At 45.7% G+C, this 23,349-nt stretch overlaps 1 protein-coding gene across 1 annotated transcript in view; it reads left to right on the plus strand.

Annotated features, from left to right (window-relative positions):
* KAT6A (lysine acetyltransferase 6A) overlaps nucleotides 1–12,447 on the plus strand; it is a 76,744-nt gene extending 64,297 nt beyond the window's left edge. The window contains exons 17-18 of the mRNA XM_045005004.1: nucleotides 315–615; nucleotides 8,519–12,447. Coding sequence (XP_044860939.1) covers nucleotides 315–615; nucleotides 8,519–11,118 — 2,901 coding nt within the window. The 3' untranslated portion in view covers nucleotides 11,119–12,447. The remainder of the gene's footprint in view (nucleotides 1–314; nucleotides 616–8,518) is intronic.
* The last annotated feature ends 10,902 nt before the right edge of the window (nucleotides 12,448–23,349 follow it).

The following is a 23,349-nucleotide window of genomic DNA, read 5'->3' on the forward strand; positions in this document are numbered from 1 at the left end:
AATATCACTACTCTGTGCCTCAGTTTCCCCATCTGTAAAATGATGATAATGACTCTGATCTCTTTTGCAAAGTGCTTTGAGATCTACTGACAAAATTGCTATACAAGAGCAGGGCAGTAGTAGTATTCCTCTGTATGTTCACCTGAATCACTGAGGGCAGAATCTGGGCCATGGTTTCAGTAGTGTCTAGATTCTGGAGGGGAGGCTATCCTGAGCCCATGCAGACTGTTGAATTCAGAAGTTTATTTTTTCCATTTTTCAGTGGTTTATTTTTGCTGTATGTGATCAAATGCCTTTTCCCCCCCTTCACCCAGAAACCAATTCTCCATCGGAAGAGGCGAGTCCGTAAGCGCAAGCACCACAACAGCAGTGTTGTCACTGAAACAATCTCTGAGACCACAGAGGTACTGGATGAACCTTTTGAGGACTCGGACTCTGAGAGACCAATGCCCCGATTAGAGCCTACCTTTGAGATCGAGGAGGAAGAGGAAGAGGATGAGAGTGAACTGTTCACCCGGGGCTACTTTCGCCACTTACCCCCCCAGGATACCCTCAGGCGCAGACCCTCCTCTAAGAGGAAGTCCAAAGATGAAGAGGAGTCTGATGACACTAACGGTATGTTTCATGAGCAAGCTGTGAATTGGCACCTTGATATAATTAAGGGTGTTGAGTGAGTGATAGCCTTAATCCCTCAGGAAGTGGTATACACTGCCCTGTAATTTCCAGACAAAATATCTAACTAGGCACAGATTACCAGTCAAACCAACCTCTGATATTTATGACTCATATGAAAAATTTATTTTTATATTTAAGTATCATCTCAGTATGTGAAGAGATAACAGGTCATCTTCACATTTCATCTGTTCCAGTTCCTTAGTGAAGGAAATATATGTGGCTGCAGTAATGGTTACGCAAAGGTGTTACTTAGAGAAATAAAAGCAAAGCAAATCCCAGCGACGTCTTACTCAGCATCCCCTTACAGTGACTAAATAAAGTGGGAGGAATAGACAGTAAAGGGTCTATTGGGGATCTATTCCTCATTTATATTGGGTATACTTGCCCTCAATTTCTAATCCTTCCCCAAAGTGCTCTGGTCCTAAACCTTTAATATAGACAAGAAAAATAAATTTGGTCTGAACTGTGGCATTTAGTGTGCTGTAACACTATAGACGTAGCATCTCTCATTCAAGTATTTCACTAATAACCTAATTCACAGTTGTTATATGCTCCATTATTGCCTAATACATTGCATATACCCTGTGGGAACTCTTTGATTGCCTACATTGTATGAGGGCAAACAGCCAAATAAAAATAAAGGACCATAAGAAAGAGATGTTTGCTGTTCTCATGCCACCTTCAATGATTCTTACTGGAACTTCCTAAGTAATTCATAGTACTCAACTGGCTTCTCATTAGCTGAGGAGAATCATTCCTAAAGGTACTTAAATGCTGAAGAGGTAATGATGTAATTCTGTCTATCTTTGCTATTTATATAGCACCAATCACCATTGTGTTCCTATGGTGTTAATCCCCACTTACATTAAAATTAAATGCGAAAAAAGTGTTAATGAAACATGGATTGGGCAGAAAGAATAACAAAATGTCATAACGTGCAATAGTTAAGATTGAAAAAAATAACTTGAGCATGTTGCACATCACATATGTTTTAGGGAATTCATTTTACAGCTTGAACATTGTTTTGTGGTGGTAGAAATTAGAGATGAGAAAAGATCTATCTGGTCCATTTTAAGCTATGAGACTTCCAGTACTTTCCCTGGGAAACTATTATATAAACTAATACATAACATTTCCAGGTTTTCCCTGATGTTTGACCTACCTTTTTCTTCTCTCAATTTTAGCATGTCTCCTAGTTATGGAAAATTTAAGTTCTTCTTAGAGCGGTTGCTCATGTCCATTCCATGTTAGGGGTGTGTGCTCACCACTTGCACCGGTGCAAGAAGTTTTTCCCTCAGTGTTATCTGTAGGGGACTGGCTCTGGCACCTTCTGGAGTGGTGCGCATATGCGCCAGTATGAGGGGTGCCGCGGCTCCCCCCTCCCTCAGCTCCTTCTTACCACCAGTGATGGTGCTGGAGGGTCTCCTTGCTTTGGGAAGTGTTTTTTTTTTCCTATCACTCATTGTGTAAATAATTCTTAGATAAGTAGTTTTCATTGTTCTCTTAATAGTTAGCTAAATAATACTGTAGATAAGTTAGATAATCCCCTAAGGGACTTAGCTCATGGATGGGGCATGTTCCCCGGGCTTCAAGCCTTGTGATCACTGCAAAAAGCTTATGCTGGTCAGTGACCCTCATCAAAGCTGTTTGATGTGTTTGGGGGAAACTCACATTAGCAAAAAGTGTCGCATCAGCAAAAGTTTCAAGCCAAGAACTAAAATGGAGTGGAACATAAGACTAAGAGCGCTCCTCATGGAGTTGGCCCTCACACTGGTCTCTGAGCCACCAAGATTGGACTCCTCACCAAGCACCGTGGCATTCGTGCGAAGTGCGCTGCCGGCGCCGGTCCCCGGTACCTGCCAAAAAGCAGAGAAAGCACCCCAGGAGATGGCGCTCCTCAACTTCCCGTACTGGGAAGGGAAAGTCCGGAGAGGAGCATAGGCCCATGCGGGGCAGCACATCTCTGGAGCTCAGCCAGGCACCTGCATCGCTGGCTAGGTTATCCAGCCTTCCTAGGGACCCACCAGCCACCCCAGGTAGTGGCAGATGTCCCCGCCACCAGGAGATTCTATCGAGGCCAGAAGCCTTTCAGGCTGCAAAAGACATCATGTCTTTGCTGGTGCCATCCTGCCCTGTCAAAACGTCGTCATCTCCAGAGGAAAGCTGGCATTGAGGCCTGGCCAACGGTCTCCATCGGCGTCAAAGCAGCAATTCCCGGGGATGCACTTCCAACCTGCCCATAACCTGGCACCATTTGCCGGACTATTGGCATTGGTCCCCCGAGGTGTGGCATCACTCGCCGAACAGTCGATGCAGAGCCGAAGCATGCCACTGGTCCCCAGGATCATGGCACCGGTCCCACCTGCTCCTCGGGGCAACGGAGATCATCAGGACCACAACGCCAATCCCCAGAACCACGTGAGTGGTCCCTGGAGCTGAGACGCAGATCACCAGACTTGCTGCACCAATCTCTGGAGTCGAGACTTCGTTTTCTGTTGCCCAATTGTCGATAGCCAGACTCCTGGCGTCGTTCCCAGAGCACTAGGCGTCGATCACTGGTGTACCGTTGCCGATCCGCCGAGCTCCGCCACCGGTCCCTGAACAGGCAGCACCGGGACCCTGAGCCCCAGCACTTCTCCCCCAGCCGCAGACGCCAGGATGGTAGGTGCGGAGGGGACATGGATGTGGCATCAGTGCCACCGTGGTCCCCAAGGGAGGAACTTTCTTCCTCAGGCTCGGAGGCTGAAGAGATGGCAGGTTCCTCAAGCCAGGCACACCCAGCCATATCTGGGAGGGTTCCACCAGGGCTACCAGCCAGTGCATGGCCCCAGGGCCAGTGGCCTACCTCATGGCACTTTTGGAACCTGTGGCATTGTGGGGGAGGAATAGCTCAGTAGTATGCGCATTGGCCTGCTAAACCCAGGGTTGTGAGTTCAATCCTTGAGGGGGCCAGTTAGGGATGGGAGGGATGGAATCTGTCAGGGACAGTACTTGGTCCTGCTAGTGAAGGCAGGGAACTGGATTCAATGATCTTTCAAGGTCCCTTCTAGCTCTATGAGATAGGAATATCTCCATATATTTATTTATTTAAACCCAGATGCAGCATTCAGTGTTGGGGGCGTCCAGAGAGGAGGTCAGCGGCAGTCTCCCACCCCCCTCCGGACTCAGAAGAAGGGTCTGAGCAAGGTGCCCAGGAGCATCCTCTGACCTTGGTGGAGGCCACCCATGCAGTGCGGGGGACGCTGAGCCAGCCCCTCCTCCCACCCTCGCCGACAAGGCAGTGGCGGGACCGTCCCAAACAGTGCCACAGGACAATGCCAAAGCACACCAGGAGCTGCTAAAGCAGGTGGTCGCAAACCTGGGATGGGAAGCAGAGGAGCTGGCAGAACCCTCTGATACTTTATTTGACATTTTGGCCCTGGTGGCCCTGTCTAGGGTTGAATTCCCAATCCACAAAGGAGTAGTAAAGCTGGTGAAAGCTTTATGGCAGACCCTGTCCTCTCTCCCGCCTATCTCCAAACGGGCAGAGAGGAAGTATTAAGTCCTTGCGAAGGACTTTGAGTATTTATATTCCCTCCCGGCTCCGAACACTCTAGTGGTCTCTGCGGCCAACGAGAGAGACAGGCAGGGACAACCTGGGACAACTCCCAAAAACAAAGATGGCAAGAGGCTAGACTTATTTGGCAGAAAAGTTTATTCATCTGCCAGCCTCTATTACGAGTGGCAAACCATCAGGCCTTAGTAGATATGATTTTGATGTGTGGTAGCCTGTGGCCAACTTCACAGACTCACTGCTAGAGGACTCCAAGCAGGAGTTCCTGGCCATTTTAGATGAAGGGAGAAATGTGGCAAAGTCCTCCCTTCAGGCCCCCTCTGACACGGTGAACTCAGCAGCCAGGTCCATCACTACAGCTGTCAACGGAGGCTCAACAATCAATTCAGGACCTCCCTTTCGATGGCCTAGCCCTATTTGCAGAACAAACAGACATGGTTACATGGGCTTATGGATTCATGGTCTACTCTACGTTCCCTTGGTCTCTATACACCAGCCTCTGCTAGAAAGAGGCTTAAACCGCAGCAGCCTCAAAGACCAAGTGGTCAGGCCTGACCAGAGCCCTATTGTAAGAAGGGCAAGGGCTACAAGCGCCATCAAGGCCAACAATTAGCTCCTTCCTCCCACTTGGGCTCTGCCCCACTACCAGCCTGGAAGCAAGCGGGTATTTTGCAGGTGCGCCTAACGGCAACCTCATCCCTCTTCAGGGACCCTTCTCACAAGCAACTTTTCACTCAAGAGGTGCAAGCCCTCCTGCGAGTAGGGGTTGTAGAGGAAGACCCCATGCATCTAAGAGGGAAAAGTTTCTACTTTCAGTACTTTCTGATACCGAAGGCCAAAAGGGGTCTGTGTTCCATATTGGACTGCAAGGCCTCAACAAATACCTCAAAAAGTTGAACTTCTGTATGGTCTCCTTGGCCTCCATTATCCCCTCTGTGGATCCTGGAGACTGATACACCACCCTCGACTTGAAGGACGCGTATTTTCATATTTCAGTTTTCCATGGACACAGAAGGTTCCTGCGGTTTGTAGTGGGACGAACTCGCTACCAGTTTGTAGTGTTTCCATTTGGCCTGGCTACAGCGCCAACGGTGGTCACAAAATGCATGGGTGGTCGCAGCTTATCTGAGGCACCAGGGCATTCAAATCTACCCTTACCTCGACAGTTGGCTCATCAAGAGTCGTTCGAGGGTACAAGTTCATCGCAGCATCGAGTTGATCCAAGTCACTTGCTGAGCATTGGGTCTATTGATAAACGAACAAAAATCCACATTGGTTCCAGTGCAGAGAATAGATTTCATTGGGGCAGTTCTGGACTCTATCTGAGCCAGGGCCTTTCTCCCAGAACCCAGATTCAAGGCAGTATCAGGCCTAATCACCCAGCTCACCAATCACACAATCACCATGGCCAGGGTATGCATCAGGTTGCTAGGGCACACAGTGGCATGCATGTATTTAATTCGACATGCATGACTACATCTCAGACCCCTCCAGATGTGGCTGGTGTCAGTTTACACCCCAGCCAGGCACCACCTGGACAGAGTCCTCACAATTCCACAATGAGTACTTACTTCTCTGGAATGGTGGTCCAACCCAGTAAACATGCCCGAAGGAGTACCCTTCATGACCCCAAAACCCACAATGGTGCTAGTGTTGGACACGTGGGAAGCCAATTTAGATCACTAAAGACCCAGAGGCTGTGATCCCAGGAAGAGCTGGTATTGCACATCAGTGTCAGGGAGTTCAGGGCCATCTGTTTGGCTTGCAAATTGTTCCTTCTGCAGTTATCCCATCAGGTGGTACAGGTGTTGATGAACAATATAGCCTCCATGTTTTATGTCAACAGGCAAGGAGGAGCTCGGTCCTCTGTCAAGAAGCCCTCCGGCTGTGGGATTTCTGTATCTGGCACCCCATATAAATCAAGGCTCTACATCTCCTGGTGTCCGAAACATGCTGGCTGGTCACCTTAGCATGTCGTTTTTTTCTCACCATGAGTGGTCCCTCCACTCGGAGGTCATTAGAATGATCTTACAGAGCTGGGGAACTCTCCAAGTGGACCTGTTTGCCACCAGGTGGAACAGGAAGTCCCACCAGTTCTGCTCCCTTCAAGGGCTTGACAGCAGATCGCTCTCAGACGCTTTCCTCCTGACCTGATGTACACCTTCCCACCGATCCCGCTTCTCAGCAGGACCCTCCTGACAATCAAGAGGGACCGGGCCAAAGTCATCATGATCGCCCCAGCATTGGTTCAGCATGCTCATGGATTTGGCAACATAGTCCCCATGGATGCTTCCCAGCTGCTCAGACCTGCTGTTAGGATCACGGGAGGTTGCTGCATCCGAACCTTGCCTCTCTCCACCTCACAGTGTGGATGCTGTGTGGCTGAACCCAAAGGAGCAGGCCTGCTCTAGTCAAGTCCAGCACATTCTGTTGGAGAGTAGAAAACTCTTCACTAGAGTGACTTACCTGGTAAAGTGGAAGTGCTTCTCCTGCTGGGCATCGGAGCAAAGGATCTCCCTGACCCAGTCTTCTCTGCAGTCCTCCTTTAATGTCAGAAGGGATCATCGTGATCATCTAGTGTGACTACCTGCACATTGCAGGCCACAGAACCTCACCCACCCACTCCTGTATTAGACCCCTAACCTCTGGCTGAGTTACTGAAGTCCTCAAATCGTGGTTTAAAGACTTAAAGTTACAGATAATTCACCATTTACTCTAGTTAAAACCTTCAAGTGACTCGTGCCCCATGCTGCAGAGGCAGGCAAAAAAACCCCAAGGTCTCCACCAATCTGACCCGGGGAAAAATTCCTTCCTGACCTCAAATACGGTGATCGATTAGACAAGAATTATTAAAGGATTGGAAAACATGCCTCATAGTGAGACTCAAGGAGCTTAGTCTGTTTAAGTTAATAAAGAGAAGGTTAAGAGCGACTTGATCACAATTTATAAGTACCAACATGGGGAGCAGAAATAGAGGGCTCTTCAGTCTAGCAGAGAAAGGTATAATGCGATCCAGGAGCTGGAAGTTGAAGCTTGATACATTCAAACTAGAAATAAGGTGCAAATTTGTAACTGTTGGAACAATTTATCAAGGGCTGTGTTGGATTCTTCATCACTCAAAACTTTAAATCAGGATTGGATATTTTTGTAAGAGAAATGCTCTAGTTCAAACAGGAATTAATTCAAGGAAGTCCTAGGGCCTGTGCTATACCAGTGGTCAGACTAGATGATCACAATGGTCCTTTCTGGCCTTATATCTATGAATCTATAATAACATTTGGAAAGTAGCTTAAATGTGAAAATTGATCCATCAAAAAATAGACAAAAGAGAGAAAAATGTGGCTTCCTTTTATTATTTATGCAGAAACTAAGTGTTCTTCAGCTGCCAAATTAAATTACAGTAGAATCTCAGAGTTATGAACACCTTGGGAATGGAGGTTGTTTGTAACTCAGAAAAAATGTTATGGTTGTTTTTTCAAAAGTTTACAACTGAACATTGACTTAATACAGCTTTTACATTTTATTTTGCAGAAGAAAAATGCTGCTTTTTTTAACCATCTTAATTTAAATAAAACAAGCACAGAAACAATTTCCTTACCTTGTCAAATCTTTTTTTTTTAGATTTTCCCTTTATTTTTTTTAGTACTTTATGTTTAACACAGTACTGTACGGTATAGTATTTGCTTTTTTTGTCTCTGCTGCCTGATTGCTGACTTCTGGTTCCAAATGAGGCGTGTGGTTGACTGGTGAATTCGTAACTCTGGTGTTCTACTGGATCTATATAATTACTTTGATTTTTAATCAATTTCAGCAATGACTGGAAAGGGAAATAGTTCTGGATCTTAGATCTCTTCTGAATAACAGAACCAAATGTAAACACATGTGCAGTGTATGTTCATAGGTGTGGGAAGTATCTTGCTTAAGTGGAATATTTTCCTATTAAAAACACATTACATTAATTGTACTTGCAAAGTTATGGTGGTCCTTTCTAGTTCTTCCAACGTATAGTATGTCACTGAATTTGGATTATATATTAAAGGCTCAAAACTGTAAAAATATGTTCTTTGCAAATGCAGTACATTTCATGTGTTATTAATGAGCAAATATTGCAATGAGGGAAAGGGTTAAAAATTATCTGTTCCGTTTTATTGTTCATAAACATTGAATTAATAAATGGGGTGGAATGCTTGGGACTTTGAAATGGGCGGAGGATTCCTTTGAAGGCAGGGAGAAGGAAACATTCAAGTAATTATGAAAAGTTTAAGCGATATTTTTGTTTTGTGTTTCCAGGCACCCCTACCTTGAAACCAGTATCTGTGCTCAGAAAATGTGAAGCAAAGGTTTCTCCATTTGAGCCAGATACTTCCACACCCATGAAAAAGAAAAAGGGATGGCCAAAAGGCAAAAGTCGCAAACCAATCCACTGGAAGAAAAGACCTGGTAGAAAACCAGGGTTTAAACTGAACCGGGAAAAGGTGCCAGTATCTGCTCAGGATGAGGGAGTTGATGCCATGGTAACTAATTCAAAACCAGGGCGTAAACCCAAAATGCAGGAGAAAGACGAGCCTCTTGAGAAGAAAGAAGAGCAGCCCCTCGCTGAGGAAAAGAAGGAGGAAGATGTGCAAATGGAAACAGAGGAGGTGGGAGAGGGAGAAGAGGAAGATACAACCAGCAGTGAAGTGAGAGCAGTTTCTCCTATGGACAGCAGCAGCAGTCCAGCAGTAGATGTTAAGGAGCCTGAGGTAGAGGAAGAAGTAGAGGAGAAGCCACGGGTATTAGAAGAGCAAAGGCAATCAGAAGAAGAACAGCAAGAATTAGAAGAACCTGAGCATGACCACGAGGAAGAAGAGGATGAGGTTGCAGTAGTTATAAACCAAAATGAAGACCATGATGCAGATGATGAAGATGATGGTCATCTGGAATCTGCAAAGAAGAAAGAATTGGATGAACTGCCAATTAGAGAAGAAGTAAAGGAGGAGCCTGATGTTCAGGAGTCTTTTTTAGAAACAAGTATACAGAGCAGTAGAGAAGAAGTAAAGGGCAAAAATGAAGCAGAGGCAGATTCTGAGGAAGAGCAGGCTTCCCATGAGACATCAGTGGGCTCAGAACATGTCCCTGGCTCTGAAGACGATCATGAAGAAGAGCAAAATACTAAAGAAAGGTTAATTGAATTAAAAGAAGAGGAAGAGATTCCTCATAGTGAACTAGATCTAGAAACTGTTCAAGCAGTCCAGTCCTTGACGCAGGAGGAAAGTAATGAACATGATGTAGCATACCAGGACTGTGAGGAAACTCTTGCAGCTTGTCAGACTCTGCAGAGTTACACTCAAGCTGATGAGGACCCTCAAATATCAATGGTTGAAGATTGCCATGCCTCAGAACACAACAGTCCAATATCCTCTGTTCAGTCCCATCCTAGCCAATCTGTGCGTTCTGTCAGCAGTCCCAACGTGCCTGCTCTGGAGAGTGGTTACACCCAGATAAGCCCTGAACAAGGATCCCTGTCCGCACCTTCTATGCAGAACATGGAGACCAGCCCCATGATGGATGTGCCTTCTGTATCAGACCACTCTCAGCAGGTGGTGGATAGTGGCTTCAGTGACCTTGGCAGCATTGAGAGCACCACGGAGAACTACGAAAACCCCAGCAGTTATGACTCCACTATGGGAGGCAGCATTTGTGGAAATAACTCTTCCCAGAGCAGCTGCTCTTATGGGGGATTGTCCTCCTCTAGTAGCCTAACTCAGAACAGTTGTGTTGTCACTCAGCAAATGGCAAACATTGGCAACAGCTGCAGCATGATGCAACAGAGCACTGTCCAGCCTGCTGCAAACTGCAACATTAAGTCCCCTCAGAGCTGTGTGGTAGAAAGGCCTCCAAGCAACCAGCAACCAGCAACACAGCCGCAGCAGCAGCAACAGCAGCAGCCTCAGTCACAACAGCCTCAACCCCCACCTCCACCCCAGCAGCAACCTCCACTGTCTCAGTGTAGCATGAATAATAGTTTCACCCCAGCACCTATGATCATGGAAATACCTGAATCAGGAGGCACGGGCAACATAAGTATCTATGAGAGGATTCCAGGAGATTTTGGTGCTGGGAGCTACTCTCAGCCATCAGCCACATTCAGTTTAGCCAAGTTGCAGCAGCTGACAAACACCATTATGGACCCTCATGCCATGCCTTATAGCCATTCTCCTGCTGTGACGTCCTATGCAACCAGTGTTTCTCTGTCCAACACAGGATTGGCTCAGCTAGCTCCATCTCATCCATTAGCTGGGACACCGCAAGCACAAGCCACCATGACACCCCCACCAAACTTGGCATCCACCACCATGAACCTCACATCACCTCTGCTTCAGTGTAACATGTCTGCTACCAACATTGGTATCCCCCACACACAAAGGTTGCAGGGGCAAATGCCCGTTAAGGGGCATATTTCCATTCGTTCTAAATCAGCACCACTGCCCTCTGCAACTGCACACCAGCAGCAGCTCTATGGCCGCAGCCCACCGGCAGTTGCCATGCAGGCTGGCCCTCGTGCACTAGCTGTTCAGCGAGGTATGAACATGGGGGTTAACTTGATGCCAACTCCCCCCTACAATGTCAATTCCATGAATATGAACACCCTGAATGCCATGAACAGCTACAGAATGACACAGCCCATGATGAACAGCAGTTACCATAGTAATCCTGCGTACATGAACCAGACAGCACAGTATCCTATGCAGATGCAGATGGGAATGATGGGGAGCCAGGCCTATACCCAGCAGCCTATGCAGCCAAACCCTCATGGAAACATGATGTATACTGGCCCCTCCCATCACAGTTACATGAATGCTGCTGGGGTGCCCAAGCAGTCGCTCAACGGACCGTACATGAGAAGATGAGCGAGATGAACTTGCAACCTAAAAACTTAAATATATATAAATAAAGGAACCTTTTATACTGACGAACCAGAGAAAATGGACCTTTTTCCAGTTAAAAATATTGCTGTAGATTTAGAGGGTTTTTCTTTGGTTTATTTTATTTTTTAGGAAGCCTGGTCTTTATTCTTTATTCGTTTGTTCATTTTGGGTTTTTGTTTCCTTCAGAATCCTGAAACATTTTACAGCTGAAGTCGTTTTAAAATGGTTTTAGGGGGAAAACGTGCACAAAAATCTTTTCATAATTTAAAAAGAGCCTTACTTTGCTGACCACACAGACAGAATATCTTTAACAGTGAATCATCTTTTTAAATTTTACTTTCAAGTGTATGTTCCCCACCCCTTCCTCTTCCTCCCGTATGTCCCTCTGTGTGCAGCTCCCAATGCTGCAGTCGTTAAAATGTCAGACATCTCAAAGAGCAACAAAACCCATCCCTCTAGTCCCCACCTTGCATTTCCTACTTAAGTCCAGCAGGAGGCACTTATGGGAGACTCAGAACAGGACATGGAGGACAAACTAACTCTATTCCAATGAGGCAGGAAAATTTCTCCTCTTAACCCTTTCTGACCCTCTCACCCCTCAATACAATTTGGAATTATATGTAAACATAAATTCTTCTCACGCTGATGTCTTCATAGATTAATTAATTGAAATACAGTCTGTATGTTTCATTCTCAAAGTATAATGTCACTTTAAAATGTTCTCCAGCACACACACACTGTCAGTTTGAACTAGCATTAGCATCTCAAAGGGGAACTGTATGGAACCCTAACGCAACCACTAGAAGGATAAGAGATGGTTATTGTGCATCAGAAAGAGAAGAAAATGGCTACAGGGTCTTGCTTTGACAACCTGCAAATCAGCCATAACTCTGAGATCCCAAACTCGTTTTTAGTATCTGCTTTGAAATGCTAAGGGTCTTGGTTCTGAGCCTTGGAGTCTGACTGAGCTCAAGAGCAGCCATTGCCAGTGATCTGCCTCTATGTTCCTTTACTCACATAATCTTGGAAGATGAAGCGTACGTTTAAGTGACTTGACAAGAAACCTACAGAGTCTTTGTCACTATTCCATTCCTCTGCATGTGGGGGGAAACTGCTGGGTGTGTCCTTCTTCCAGTGGAGTCATGGTGTTAAAACAGGCACATTCCTGCTTTCCCAGTTTCTTTTGAGATCATTGCCTAAGAAATTCATCACCTTTGAGTCTGTGTGTGGGAAGTGAAGGGAATTTCAGCTCCTCTCAAGGAAGGAAATGGGAGTGGGACAGTCAGCAACAGCAGTGGGACCTAGTCAGCAGGATAGAGTGACTGCACCTGTTGGCATGCCAGCAAATATACAAAGAAGGGCCATTATTTACCCTTTAGTGTAAAACTCTCTCTTTTATTGTATATTCTGTAGAGATACAGACAATAATAAAAACAATTAGTTGTAAACAAAACAAAAAAAATCCAAATGAAGATTTGAGGTTTCTTCAGATGCACTAAAACGGACCTTTCTTCAATAACTGCCAAATATAAAAAGGCAGAATTCCAAGGACTTCCACTCCTTATTTCTTTGTTTTGAGCATGTGCGAGGCTGTGTAGAATCCCGTTTCTCTGTATATACTATTCCGGTTTTAACTCATCCATGTAGAAAGCGCACTGTGCTGCCCTCTCCTTCCTAGATCTTCAGCTGTGTCATTGCTTCGTGGTTGCGGGAGGGAGGGCGGGGGAGCAGGGAGAGAGAGGGATAAAGACAGGAGGAGAAACTGTTGAAATGAGGGCTGTGAATTTAGTTTGTTTGCTGTTATGTTTGGTTTGGTTTTTGTATGTTTTTTTAATCAATTGGGCAGCTCCCTTTTCCACAAGCCTTTGTGACTGTAGAACTATTGTAGAAAAAAAAAGTTCTTTTCTATATTATAAAAAGAAATTATCCAACACAAGTAATATTGGTACCTACCATTTTTTCACTTCTGTTTAAAAAAAAATGTATTTTTAGCAAGATAACTTGGGTAATCTTCTAAAAGAAATTTAAAAAAATCACTGTTAGTGACTTTGATGCCTTTTAAAATAAGAGCTTTTTCATTTCATTCCATCTTTAAAATTTTTTATCTTTGTTGTAGAATATTAAAAACTATTTTAAGAAAGATAAAAATTCTCTTTAAAGAGATCTCTAGAGTGTGTGAATAGAGCTCCAGATGCCTCTAAAAGCCGCATGTACAAATGAAGCTAAGTCTATTCCTGTCTGTTTATATTTGCTTTTCCTGTTTTGTAACCTCTTTGTACTTTGTTCATGGTGACTTGTAAGCTAAGGGGAAGGGGGGCCTAGATGCCTTTGTAATTCTCCATGTCATGCGCTCCTGGCCGGCTGGCCTCCCTTCCTCTCCTTGTATGTAATATCACTTTTTTTTCCCTTTCTAGCAAGTACTTTCAAAAGAACTCTGTACATTTTAACATAAAAAAATAAATTATGTTGAGCCATTTTGGATGTCTGTTGTGCATGTGCAATTTTTCTTCCTCCAGAGCATTTGAGAATTTAATCCTGTAACTGTTGCCAGGGGTCTGTAGATTTAATTCCCTCTTGTATGTTGATTCGAAGAGGTACAGTACCTTAGGGAGATTGTGCACCTAAATCCAAGAACAATCTCTGCCCATGTTACCGAAATATCGGGTCTGCCTAGCTGAGAGCCAATAACAGCCTGACAGGGATAAGGAAAAAATGCTTTATTTTGCAGAAGAAAGGAGAGCTTTGTAATGAATACAGGAGACTTTACTGCACACAAGTTTTACAAGCTTTTTATACACTTTTAGACAAAGACCATGCCGTGTTAACACTTTATTGGTGGGTGTCAAGCCCCATAACACCGTTATTTGTTTAAGAAAGATTGGCTTGAAGCGGAGATTAGTTACAAAGTTCAAGGTACTGTGTACGTGAGGCCTTTTGGAGGCTTCTGCCTCCACCTACTGGCCGTTTGCAAAACTATTAATAAGGGGGGGTACTAAATAGCTTTCACACCCATAATGTTACCTCCTCTGAGTAGAAGCTGCACACCAAAGAAAACTGAACCTTTCTCTCAAGAGTGTAAGGCCCTGCTCTAGAAAATCATTTGACTAAATCGTCAGCTTCTTTCTTCCTGCCCGAAGGGATGATTTGGAGTAGGGTGACCAGACAGCAAGCATGAAAAATCAGGAGAGGGGTGGGGAGTAATCGGTGCCTATATAAGACAGAGCTCTGAATATCGGGACTGTCCCTATAAAATCAGGATGTCTGGTCACCCTAGTTTGGATGTATGAGAGGAGTTCATCCCAGCTGCCTATCTGCACAGGCATTTGCATCCTAAAAAAGCAAAAACCAGAACAATAGGCAACTTCATTTTATTTGGAGAAATATTTGTTGGCAGCCACAATCACTTGATTCAGTACAGGTGATAAAATTGAGATCAAAACTCAAAAAACTCAAAAAAAAATGTCTGTTGGTTCCCTGGCATTGTACGCTGTCTGGTATTGGTATGTCTCAGCTACAAAATAGCAATGATTACACAAAGTTTGAAAATATGGGTGTGGCCCCTCTGAGTTACATGTTTTCTGTTGCCCGTGTGAACAGAAAAACCGATAGTGGAAACCATGTTTTAACCCTATAATAATGTTTTTTTCTGTCCACATATATGAACTAATTATAAACCAGACATACCTATCTCTGCTTCCATAGCCCCCATCAGCAGAGTATCTGAGCACTTCTGCAAAATGGGGGTAACACTTCCCTGCTTTGTTTATCCCCCATTTTGCAGAAGTGGGAGTTGAAGCACAGAGATTATACACAGGGCATCTGAAACAGAGCCAAGAGCTGAACCCAAATCAGCTGAGTCTCAGCCCAGTGCCTTAGAGTGACCAGATGTTCTGATTTTATAGGGACAGCCCTAATATATGGGGCTTTATCATATATAGGCGCCTATCACCCTGTCCCAATTTTTCACACTAGCTCTCTGATCACCCTACGGTGTCTTAGCCACAAGACCATACTCCTGCCACTTGACCGTGTTTTTACAAGTGTATTTACTATGACTCTTGTGCAGATCGGACCTAGTGCTCCCTCTTTAGGAAGGTTATCTGGAGAGAACGACCTCCTGACTGACACTTTGCCAGTTTTTGTACTTTGTGTTTAGACCTTTTTACAGCTTGGGAAATGCTTTCTGTCTCTGGTCAGCACTGCCGTGAGACCTTGGTAAACTCTGGAAAGATGGGGAAGGTACCTCCACTATAATGGTGGCTCTGGGATTTTCAGACCATTACTAAAAGTTAACAAGTTACACTAATTTTTATCAGTAGGAACCTAGTTTCTGGCCTGAGCTGGCTCGTAACTGCAACATTCAATTAATAGTCCCTGGTTCTTGACTGACTCTCCCCTCTCAGCTCCCTGGGTACTGTTGATTTTAAACTCAGAGCTTTGCTGGGGTTTTGTAAGAACAAGCAGATTTTGTTGAGGATGCAAATAAGCTTGCATATAATGGGTTTAAAAATGAGGTCAAGAATCAGTTTTCAATGGTAAAATTATCTTGAGGTGTTTGTGCTTAAAGAAAAGAGGAAAAAAGAAAAATAGTCTCAGTATAGAGAGAAATAATTTAATACCTGTGATCCAAGCTTTTCATGAAGTTCCTGTGATCCAAGCTTTTCATGAAGTTCCAAGTTTCCTTTGGTGATTAAAAACAGACAATAATTTGAATATGAAAACCAGAAATCCTGTCCAAGCAATCACTGGCACTGTACATGTGCTGTGCACAAAGACCCTAACACATTAAGACAGAATTAGATCAGTCCAAGAGTGCTGAGCCTTCAACAAGTGTCTGTCCCTGCTTGCCTATTACTAGATTTGGTGGCCATATAAGAAGAGCTCTGGGCATGAGCATCCTGCAGACCTAAGGAGCTTTTAAAGCACTATATCAGGGGTCTCAAACGCCCAGCTCAGGGGCTAGCTGCAGCCTGGTAGCCTCCCCAATGTGGCCTATGGGGCTCCAGCAATTTTGGGGCCGGGTCTCTCCCTTGGCCCTGCCTGCCACCCCCCAGGCGCTCCCCTCCCCCACGCATCCCCCAGGTGATTTAAAATGGCCCGGGGTCCCACCCACCACTGGCAGTGCAGCAGAGCTGAGTGGCTTCCTGCTTGCTCACTAAATGTGGCTGCCGGCCCCTCCCTGCGGCCCCAGGGCAGGGCTGTGCCTCCGCGTGCTGCCCCCACCCTGAGGGCCCCTGCGTCCAATGGGAAGCTGCGGGGGTGGTGCTTGGGGGCAGAAGCGCATGGAGGTCCCCAGGCAAGCACCTCACCCTCCAACCCCCTCCCAGAGACTGCACCCCCATCCCTTCCCCACATATCCCTTCCCACCCCCAAACTCCTGCCCCCACCTCCCAGAGCCCCAACCCCCTCCCCACACACCCCGAGCCCCCAAACTCCCTCCCAGAGCCTGCATCCCCTTCCTCTTCACCCACATCCCCTCCCACCCCCAAACTCCCTCCAAGAGCCTGCATCCCTCCCCTTCCTCCCTCCCAAAGCCTGCAACCCCACCCCCTTCTGCACCCCCACCTTCTGCCCCAGTCCAGAGCCTGTACCCAGCACCCAAACTCCCTCCCAGAGCCTGCACCCCAGACCCCCTCCCCAACCCAAACTCCCTCCCAGAGCCCAACCTCTCACCCCTTCTGCATCCAAACTCCCTCCCAGAGCCTGCACCACAATCCCCTACCCCAGACCTCCTCCACCACCCAACTCCCTCCCAGAGACTTAGGCAGGTGGGGGCGGGTTATGGGTAGCATGAGTGACATTATTGGCCCGCTGGGAGGATTTGAGGACTGGCACTGGCCCTAAGATAAACTGAGTTTGAGACCCCTGCTCTAGATGGAGGCAAAGTATCAATAACTGTCTTTGTGATTATAATGAAAATTTCACCCAGGTGCAAATTTTGTAGATAATAATTTTATTAATTTAGGCCTCTTTTTATGTTTGTTAATTTTATCCACAAACTTTTTTTTCATTACTCCAAATTGTTGGAACATCCTATGTGAACAGATTTCTGATGAGTTGTTGCTATTTACAGTACTGCAGTGCTCTGCTATTAATTACTTGTGTGATTGGTCACGTATGGCATGATTTATGGATTCTGTGCCCTAATTGGATGCCAATTTTTCATAAATAGGAAGTAGGGAAATCTGAAAGTTCAGACACTTCCACCCCCAACCTTTCCACAGACACATTTGCAGAAGTATTTGAATGATTTTTCCACAACCCAAAACAAAACAAAACAAACCTTCTGTGAATATTTGTGGAACATTAACAAAAAGGACTTGGAGGGTCAGTAAAGTGATTTTGTGAGTTTTATTCAAACTGTTCAAATAAAACTTTCCAGTATCTGCGAAAATCTGATAAGAACAAACACTGAATTACATAGGGTGAGGCATTGTTGCTAGCCTCTGAAGTCACAGATTGTCTCCTTAAACTTGTTACAATGATTGTAAAATACAAATTAATAAAGACATAGATTAAAAATTAATCTTACAGGACACAGATTTGTCCAATTTTTTTCCGACTGTTTGAGAGAAATAGGGTAACCTGAGTTAAAGGTTCTCATTGCAGCTTTCAGTAACTGCTTGTACTTATCAAGGTGCTCCAGTAATGTAACCGCTAATGGCTGTCAGGATTTCTACTGATACTGTGTGTGCGCCTATACAGCTATATATTTAGTGTCCCTGTATCAATGCAAGCATTCAGGTTGAAAAAGCCATTATATAATAAAGCAATCTTTTCTGTCTTTCATCACTTTCTCAAAAAATATTCCTTATAGAAAACTTCTTGGTCTTTGTCTCAGCCCCATTTTTTAAACAAAACTGGTTCAGGACCTTTTGAGAGAAGCACACAAGACTGTTTTAAAAAATGTTTGTTTATTTGGTTGCATGTTTTTGCACTGTTTACCAAGCATCATGTGAATTCATAGGGTTTATAATTTGACCATTAAAATGTGCTTTGGGTTGAACGGTTGTTTGCAAATAACTCTGCCTGGGAGCTCTTTTATTTAACAATTTTCAAAGCCATCATTCATTTTAAAGGTACAATGTAAAATCTAAAAATAAAATAATTATCCATTGAGGACACTTATCTGCCCTCCAGTGACTCTCAATGGCTTTTCCTTCAATAATTAAATATGATGAGTGATTAGGCCAAAACATGGTCCAATTGCTGTGGGTATTTTAAATTAAAATCGCCAAGATTGGCATCTCCTTTGTAAAGTCATCACTTTTTGCAAGTCAGATGTGCAGTTACTTTTAAGTAACAAGTTTGTAACAAAAAACAATAAGCGTAAAGACATTCCAAGTCCTTCCCTACTTTCCTTGTGTCTAGGTGTATTACTACATGCACTGGTACATAACACCTCTCACCTCATTTTATGAGATCCGTTCAGTACTTAATCAGAAACAGGTCAGGAATGAGTAGAGTCACTGCTAATGGTGAATTTAAATTCAGCTGCTTCTGTATTTTCCCAGTTCTCCAGGTGGTTCAATCAATTCTAAAAAGAAAAGCAAATCTCTGTATTTGACATAATAGTTTGTAACAACTTCCCCTCCAGCTTTGTGGCCCCCCAATACAAAAATAAGTGTTTATAGATATCTTTGTATTGGATTATAGAAATTTGTATTTCCAGAGTTAATGAGCTAATAACAATAACTCCTACTTCGAAATGTTTTAAAAGGGCATTCTTTGCTCCAATAGGCTGCAGTGGCTTCTTTCTATAAACAGCAGTGTCAGTTGTTATAATAAAAACAATGAGGAGTCCTTGTGGCACCTTAGAGACTAACACATTTATTTGGGCATAAGCTTTTATGGGCTACAGCCAGTGATGAGCTGCCAAAATATTAACAACCGGTTCCCTCCTCCTCACCCCATGAGGGGTCATGCCCCCCCCAGGGACTCCTGCCCCATCCAACCCCCCCATGTTCCTTGACAGCCCCCCGCCCGGGACCCATGCCCTATCCACCCCCCTTCCCTGTCCCCCGACTGCCCCTTGCCACCCCATCCAACCCCTTCTCTCATTCCTGATGACACCCGGGGACCCTTACCCCATCCAACCACCCCTTCTCTCTGTCCCCTGACTGTCCCTGGAATCCTTACCCCTAACTGCCCCCCACTGCCCCATCCAACCCCTGCTCCTTTCTGACTGCCCCCCCGGGACCCTTGCCCCCATTCAATCCCCCTGTTCCCTGCCCTCTGACCGCTCCGACACTAATCCACCCCCCCCCAACTCCTCTGCCCTCTATCCAACACGCCCTCCCTGCTCCCTTACCGTGCTGCCTGGAGGTGGGGGCCCGGCTGGGACCTGGGGTCGGGGCAGGAGCCGAGCCGCGCCGCCGGGCCGGACCCGGGGCAGGGGCAGGAGCCGAGCCGCACCGCCCGGCCGAGATCGCGGCCAGACCGGGGGCTGGGGCAGGAGCCGCCCCGCCCCGCCCGGCCGAAGTCGGGGCCGGATCCGGGGGCCGGGCAGGAGCCGAGCCGCGCCGCCCGGCTGGACCTGGGGGCCGGGGCAGGAGCCGAGCCGTGCTGCCCCGCCCGGCCGAAGTCGGGGCCGGATCCGGGGGCCGGGCAGGAGCCGAGCTGCGCCGCCCGGCGAGGTCGCAGCTGGACCCGGGGGGCAGGAGCTGCGCCGCCCGGCCCCAGAGTCCAGACGCGACCTCACCGGGCGTGGCGTCGCGTCGCCTGGAGCCCTTCTCCCGCTGGCATCCCCGGCCCCAGCTCACCTTGTGGAAGCTGCTGCTTCCTTCTCAGCCCTCCCAGGCTTCCCGCGCGAACAGCTGATTCGCGGGAAGCTGGGGAGGGGGAGGAGAAGCCGGAGGAACTTCAGAAGAGGAGGCGGAGTGAGGTGAGCTGGGGCCGGGGGGGAGGGGTAGGGAGCTGCTAGAGCTTTAGTTAAATTTAAAAGCCCTTTTGGAACTAGTTGTTCCTCCAGGAACAACCGGTTCTAAAGGGGCTTCTAAATTTAATAACCGGTTCTCGTGAACCGGTGCGAACCGGCTGCAGCTCACCACTGGCTACAGCCTACTTCATCAGATGCATGGAGTGGAAAATACAGGAGCAGGTATAAATACATGAAAAGAGGGGAGTTGCCTTACCAAGTATGAAGTCAGTCTAATGAGACAATTCAATTAAGACAATTCAGTAGGATCCCAAGGGAGGAAAAATCACTTTTGTAGTGGTAATGAGTGGCCCATTTCAAACAGTTGACAAGAAGGTGTGAGTAACAGTAGGGGGAAATTAGTATGATGGAAATTAGGTTTCGTAATGACCCATCCACTCCCAGTCTTTATTTAGGCCTAATTTGATGGTATCCAGTTTGCAAATTAATTTCAGTTCTGCAGTTTCATGTTGGAGTCTGTTTTTGAAGTTTTTTTGTTGAAGAATTGCCACTTTTAGGTCTGTTATTGAGTGACCAGGGAGACCAAAGTGTTCTTCTACTGTTTTTTTAATGTTATGATTCCTGATGTCAGATTTGTGTCCATTTATTCTTTTGCATAGAGACTGTCCAGTTTGGCCAATGTACATGGCAGAGGGGCATTGCCGGCACATGATGGCATATATCGCATTGGTAGATGTGCAGGTGAACGAGCCCCTGATGGTGTGGCTGATGTGGTTAGGTCCTATGATGGTGCCCCTTGAATAGATATGCGAACAGAGTTGGCACCAGGGTTTGGTTCCTGGGTTGGTGTTTTTGTTGTATGGTATGTAGTTGCTGGTGAGTATTTGCTTCAGGTTGGGGGCCTGTCTGTAAGCAAGGACTGGCCTGTCTCCCAAGGTCTGTGAGAGTGAGGGATCGTCCTTCAGGATAGGTTGTAGATCCTTGATGATGTGCTGGAGAGGTTTTAGTTGGGGGCTGTAGGTGACGGCTAGTGACATTCTGTTACTTTCTTTGTTGGGCCTGTCTTGTAGTAGGTGATTTCTGGGTACCCTTCTGGCTCTGTCAATCTGTTGTTATAATGGACCCTCAGTTGAGGGGGCTGCTTCTTGTTAACTTGATGATTACCACATTCAGGGGCATGGGAGTGGGTGATCCTGGGAGCAAGGACTGGAGGCTTCCCAAGGCTTTTGATATTGTCTTAATGGAATCCTATCATATCGTAGGACTGGAAGGAACCTCGAGAGAGATCATCTAGTCCAGTCCCCTGCACTCATGGCAGGCCTAAGTATTATCTAGTCTAACAGGACCTCATAAGCAAACTAGGGAAATATACCCTAGATGAACCTACTATAAAGTAGGTTGGAAAACCATATTCATAGAGTAGTTACCAATGGTTCACAGTCAAGCTGGAAGGGCATAGTGAATGGGTCCCACAAGGATCTGGCCTGGGTCCAATTTTATTCAATATCTTCATACGTTATTTGGATAATGGCATAGAGATTACACCTATAAAGTGTGTGGACAATATCAAACTGGGAGGGGTTGCAAGCCTTTGGAGGACAGGATTAGAATTCAAAATTATCTTAAACTGGAGAACTGGTCTGAAATAAACAGGAGGAAATTCAATAAGGACAAATGCAAAATACTACACTTGGGAAGGAATAATCAGCTGCACAAATACAAAATGGGAAATGACTGTCTAGGAAGGCGTACTGCATCAAAGGATGTGAGGGTCTAGTGAATCACAAACTAAATATGAATCAACAATATAAACCTGCTGCAAAAAGAGCGAACATCATTCTGGGATGTATTAGCAGGAATGTTGTAAGCAAGACATGAGAAATAATTCTTCCACTCGACACAGCACTGATGAGGCCTCAGCTGGAGTATTGTGTCCAGTTCTGGGCACCATACTTCAGGAAAGATGTGGACAAATTGGAGAATGTCAACAGGAGAGCAACAAACATTATTAAAGGTCTAGAAAACGACCTATGTGGAAAGATTGAAAAAACGGGGTTTGTTTAGTTTGAAGGAGAGAAGACTAAGGGGAGAACATAAGTCTTCAAGTACGTAAAAGATTGTTACAGAGAGGAGAGTAATTAATTGATCTCTAATCTCTGAGGACAGGACAAGAAGCAATGGGCTTAAATTGCAGCTAGGGAGATTTAGGTGAGACGTTAGGAAAAACTTCCTAACTGTCAGGGTGGCTAAGCACTGGAACAAATTGCTGTGTTGTAGGGATGCTGTGGAATTTCCATCATTGGGGATTTTTTAAGAGCAGGTTAGACAAACACCTGTCAGGGATGGTCTAGATAACACTTAGTCCTGCCTCAGTGCAGGGGACTGGCCTAGATGACCTACTGAGGTACCTTCCAATCCCACATTTCTATGATTCTATCATAGAAACTTATTGTACAAACTATTATCAAACCTTTCAGTGAGAGGAAGATCAAGGAGGCTTTTCAGAACTGCACACAGGACCCAGAGCTGCACTGGAGCTGAAACTGGACAGCAATAAAGTAAAAGACTGTAAGTATCTTGCAGCATTGGCCTCATCAGCTGCCACTGCAGTCTATGTATTGCTGAGTGTTTAAAACGTGCAATCTGTGAGTGGTCTTTGATGTCAGCAGGTTTTCTCTCAATCACGTTGATACATGGACCAAAACCATCACCACCCAACTCTTTCAATATGCAGGGAGGAGCTGCAGTGCAACCCTGCAGCAATGTATGAACTTCCACCCAGGATATCAATAGTGTGGCTCTGAAAGAGGCTAATAGAAAGGAAGAATGATTTTAAAGGGGGCTGACAGCTCTCAAATCTCATCAGTGAGATAATTATGGAAAGGCTAAAAAGAATAGAACCATCTTAATTAGGTTCCTAACTCAGGGAGAGAGCTCCTCACCAAGGTCCTGCCACTGCAGTAATTGGGCAATGCAGACAGATCGAGGCCGGCTAAGCCTACAGCAGCTAAGGTTTGGCCTGCAGCATCTTTTATCTTCAGAACATGTCAGCCAGAATAATTTAGGCTAAAAATAACAGCTTGAAATTGAGCTCTAGACTGTAAAAGCCTCTTGCCCTGACACAGGGCACCCTAGCAATTTAATTGGATGAGCTAGCTCCCTCCCGGGTAGGGCAGGGCTAAGGCTACAGCTTCCCTCTCACAAGTTGAAAAAATAATTAAATATTTGCACAGCACCTTGAACACACAAAGCACAATTTCCTCCTCCTCTCCCAATAGAGGAGCTCTTGTCCACAGAAGAGATCAGTGTATGTGGCAGCACACGTTGGGCTTTCT

The sequence above is a fragment of the Mauremys mutica genome, chromosome 2 (genome assembly GCF_020497125.1).
Source record: "Mauremys mutica isolate MM-2020 ecotype Southern chromosome 2, ASM2049712v1, whole genome shotgun sequence".
NCBI lineage: Eukaryota > Metazoa > Chordata > Testudines > Geoemydidae > Mauremys > Mauremys mutica.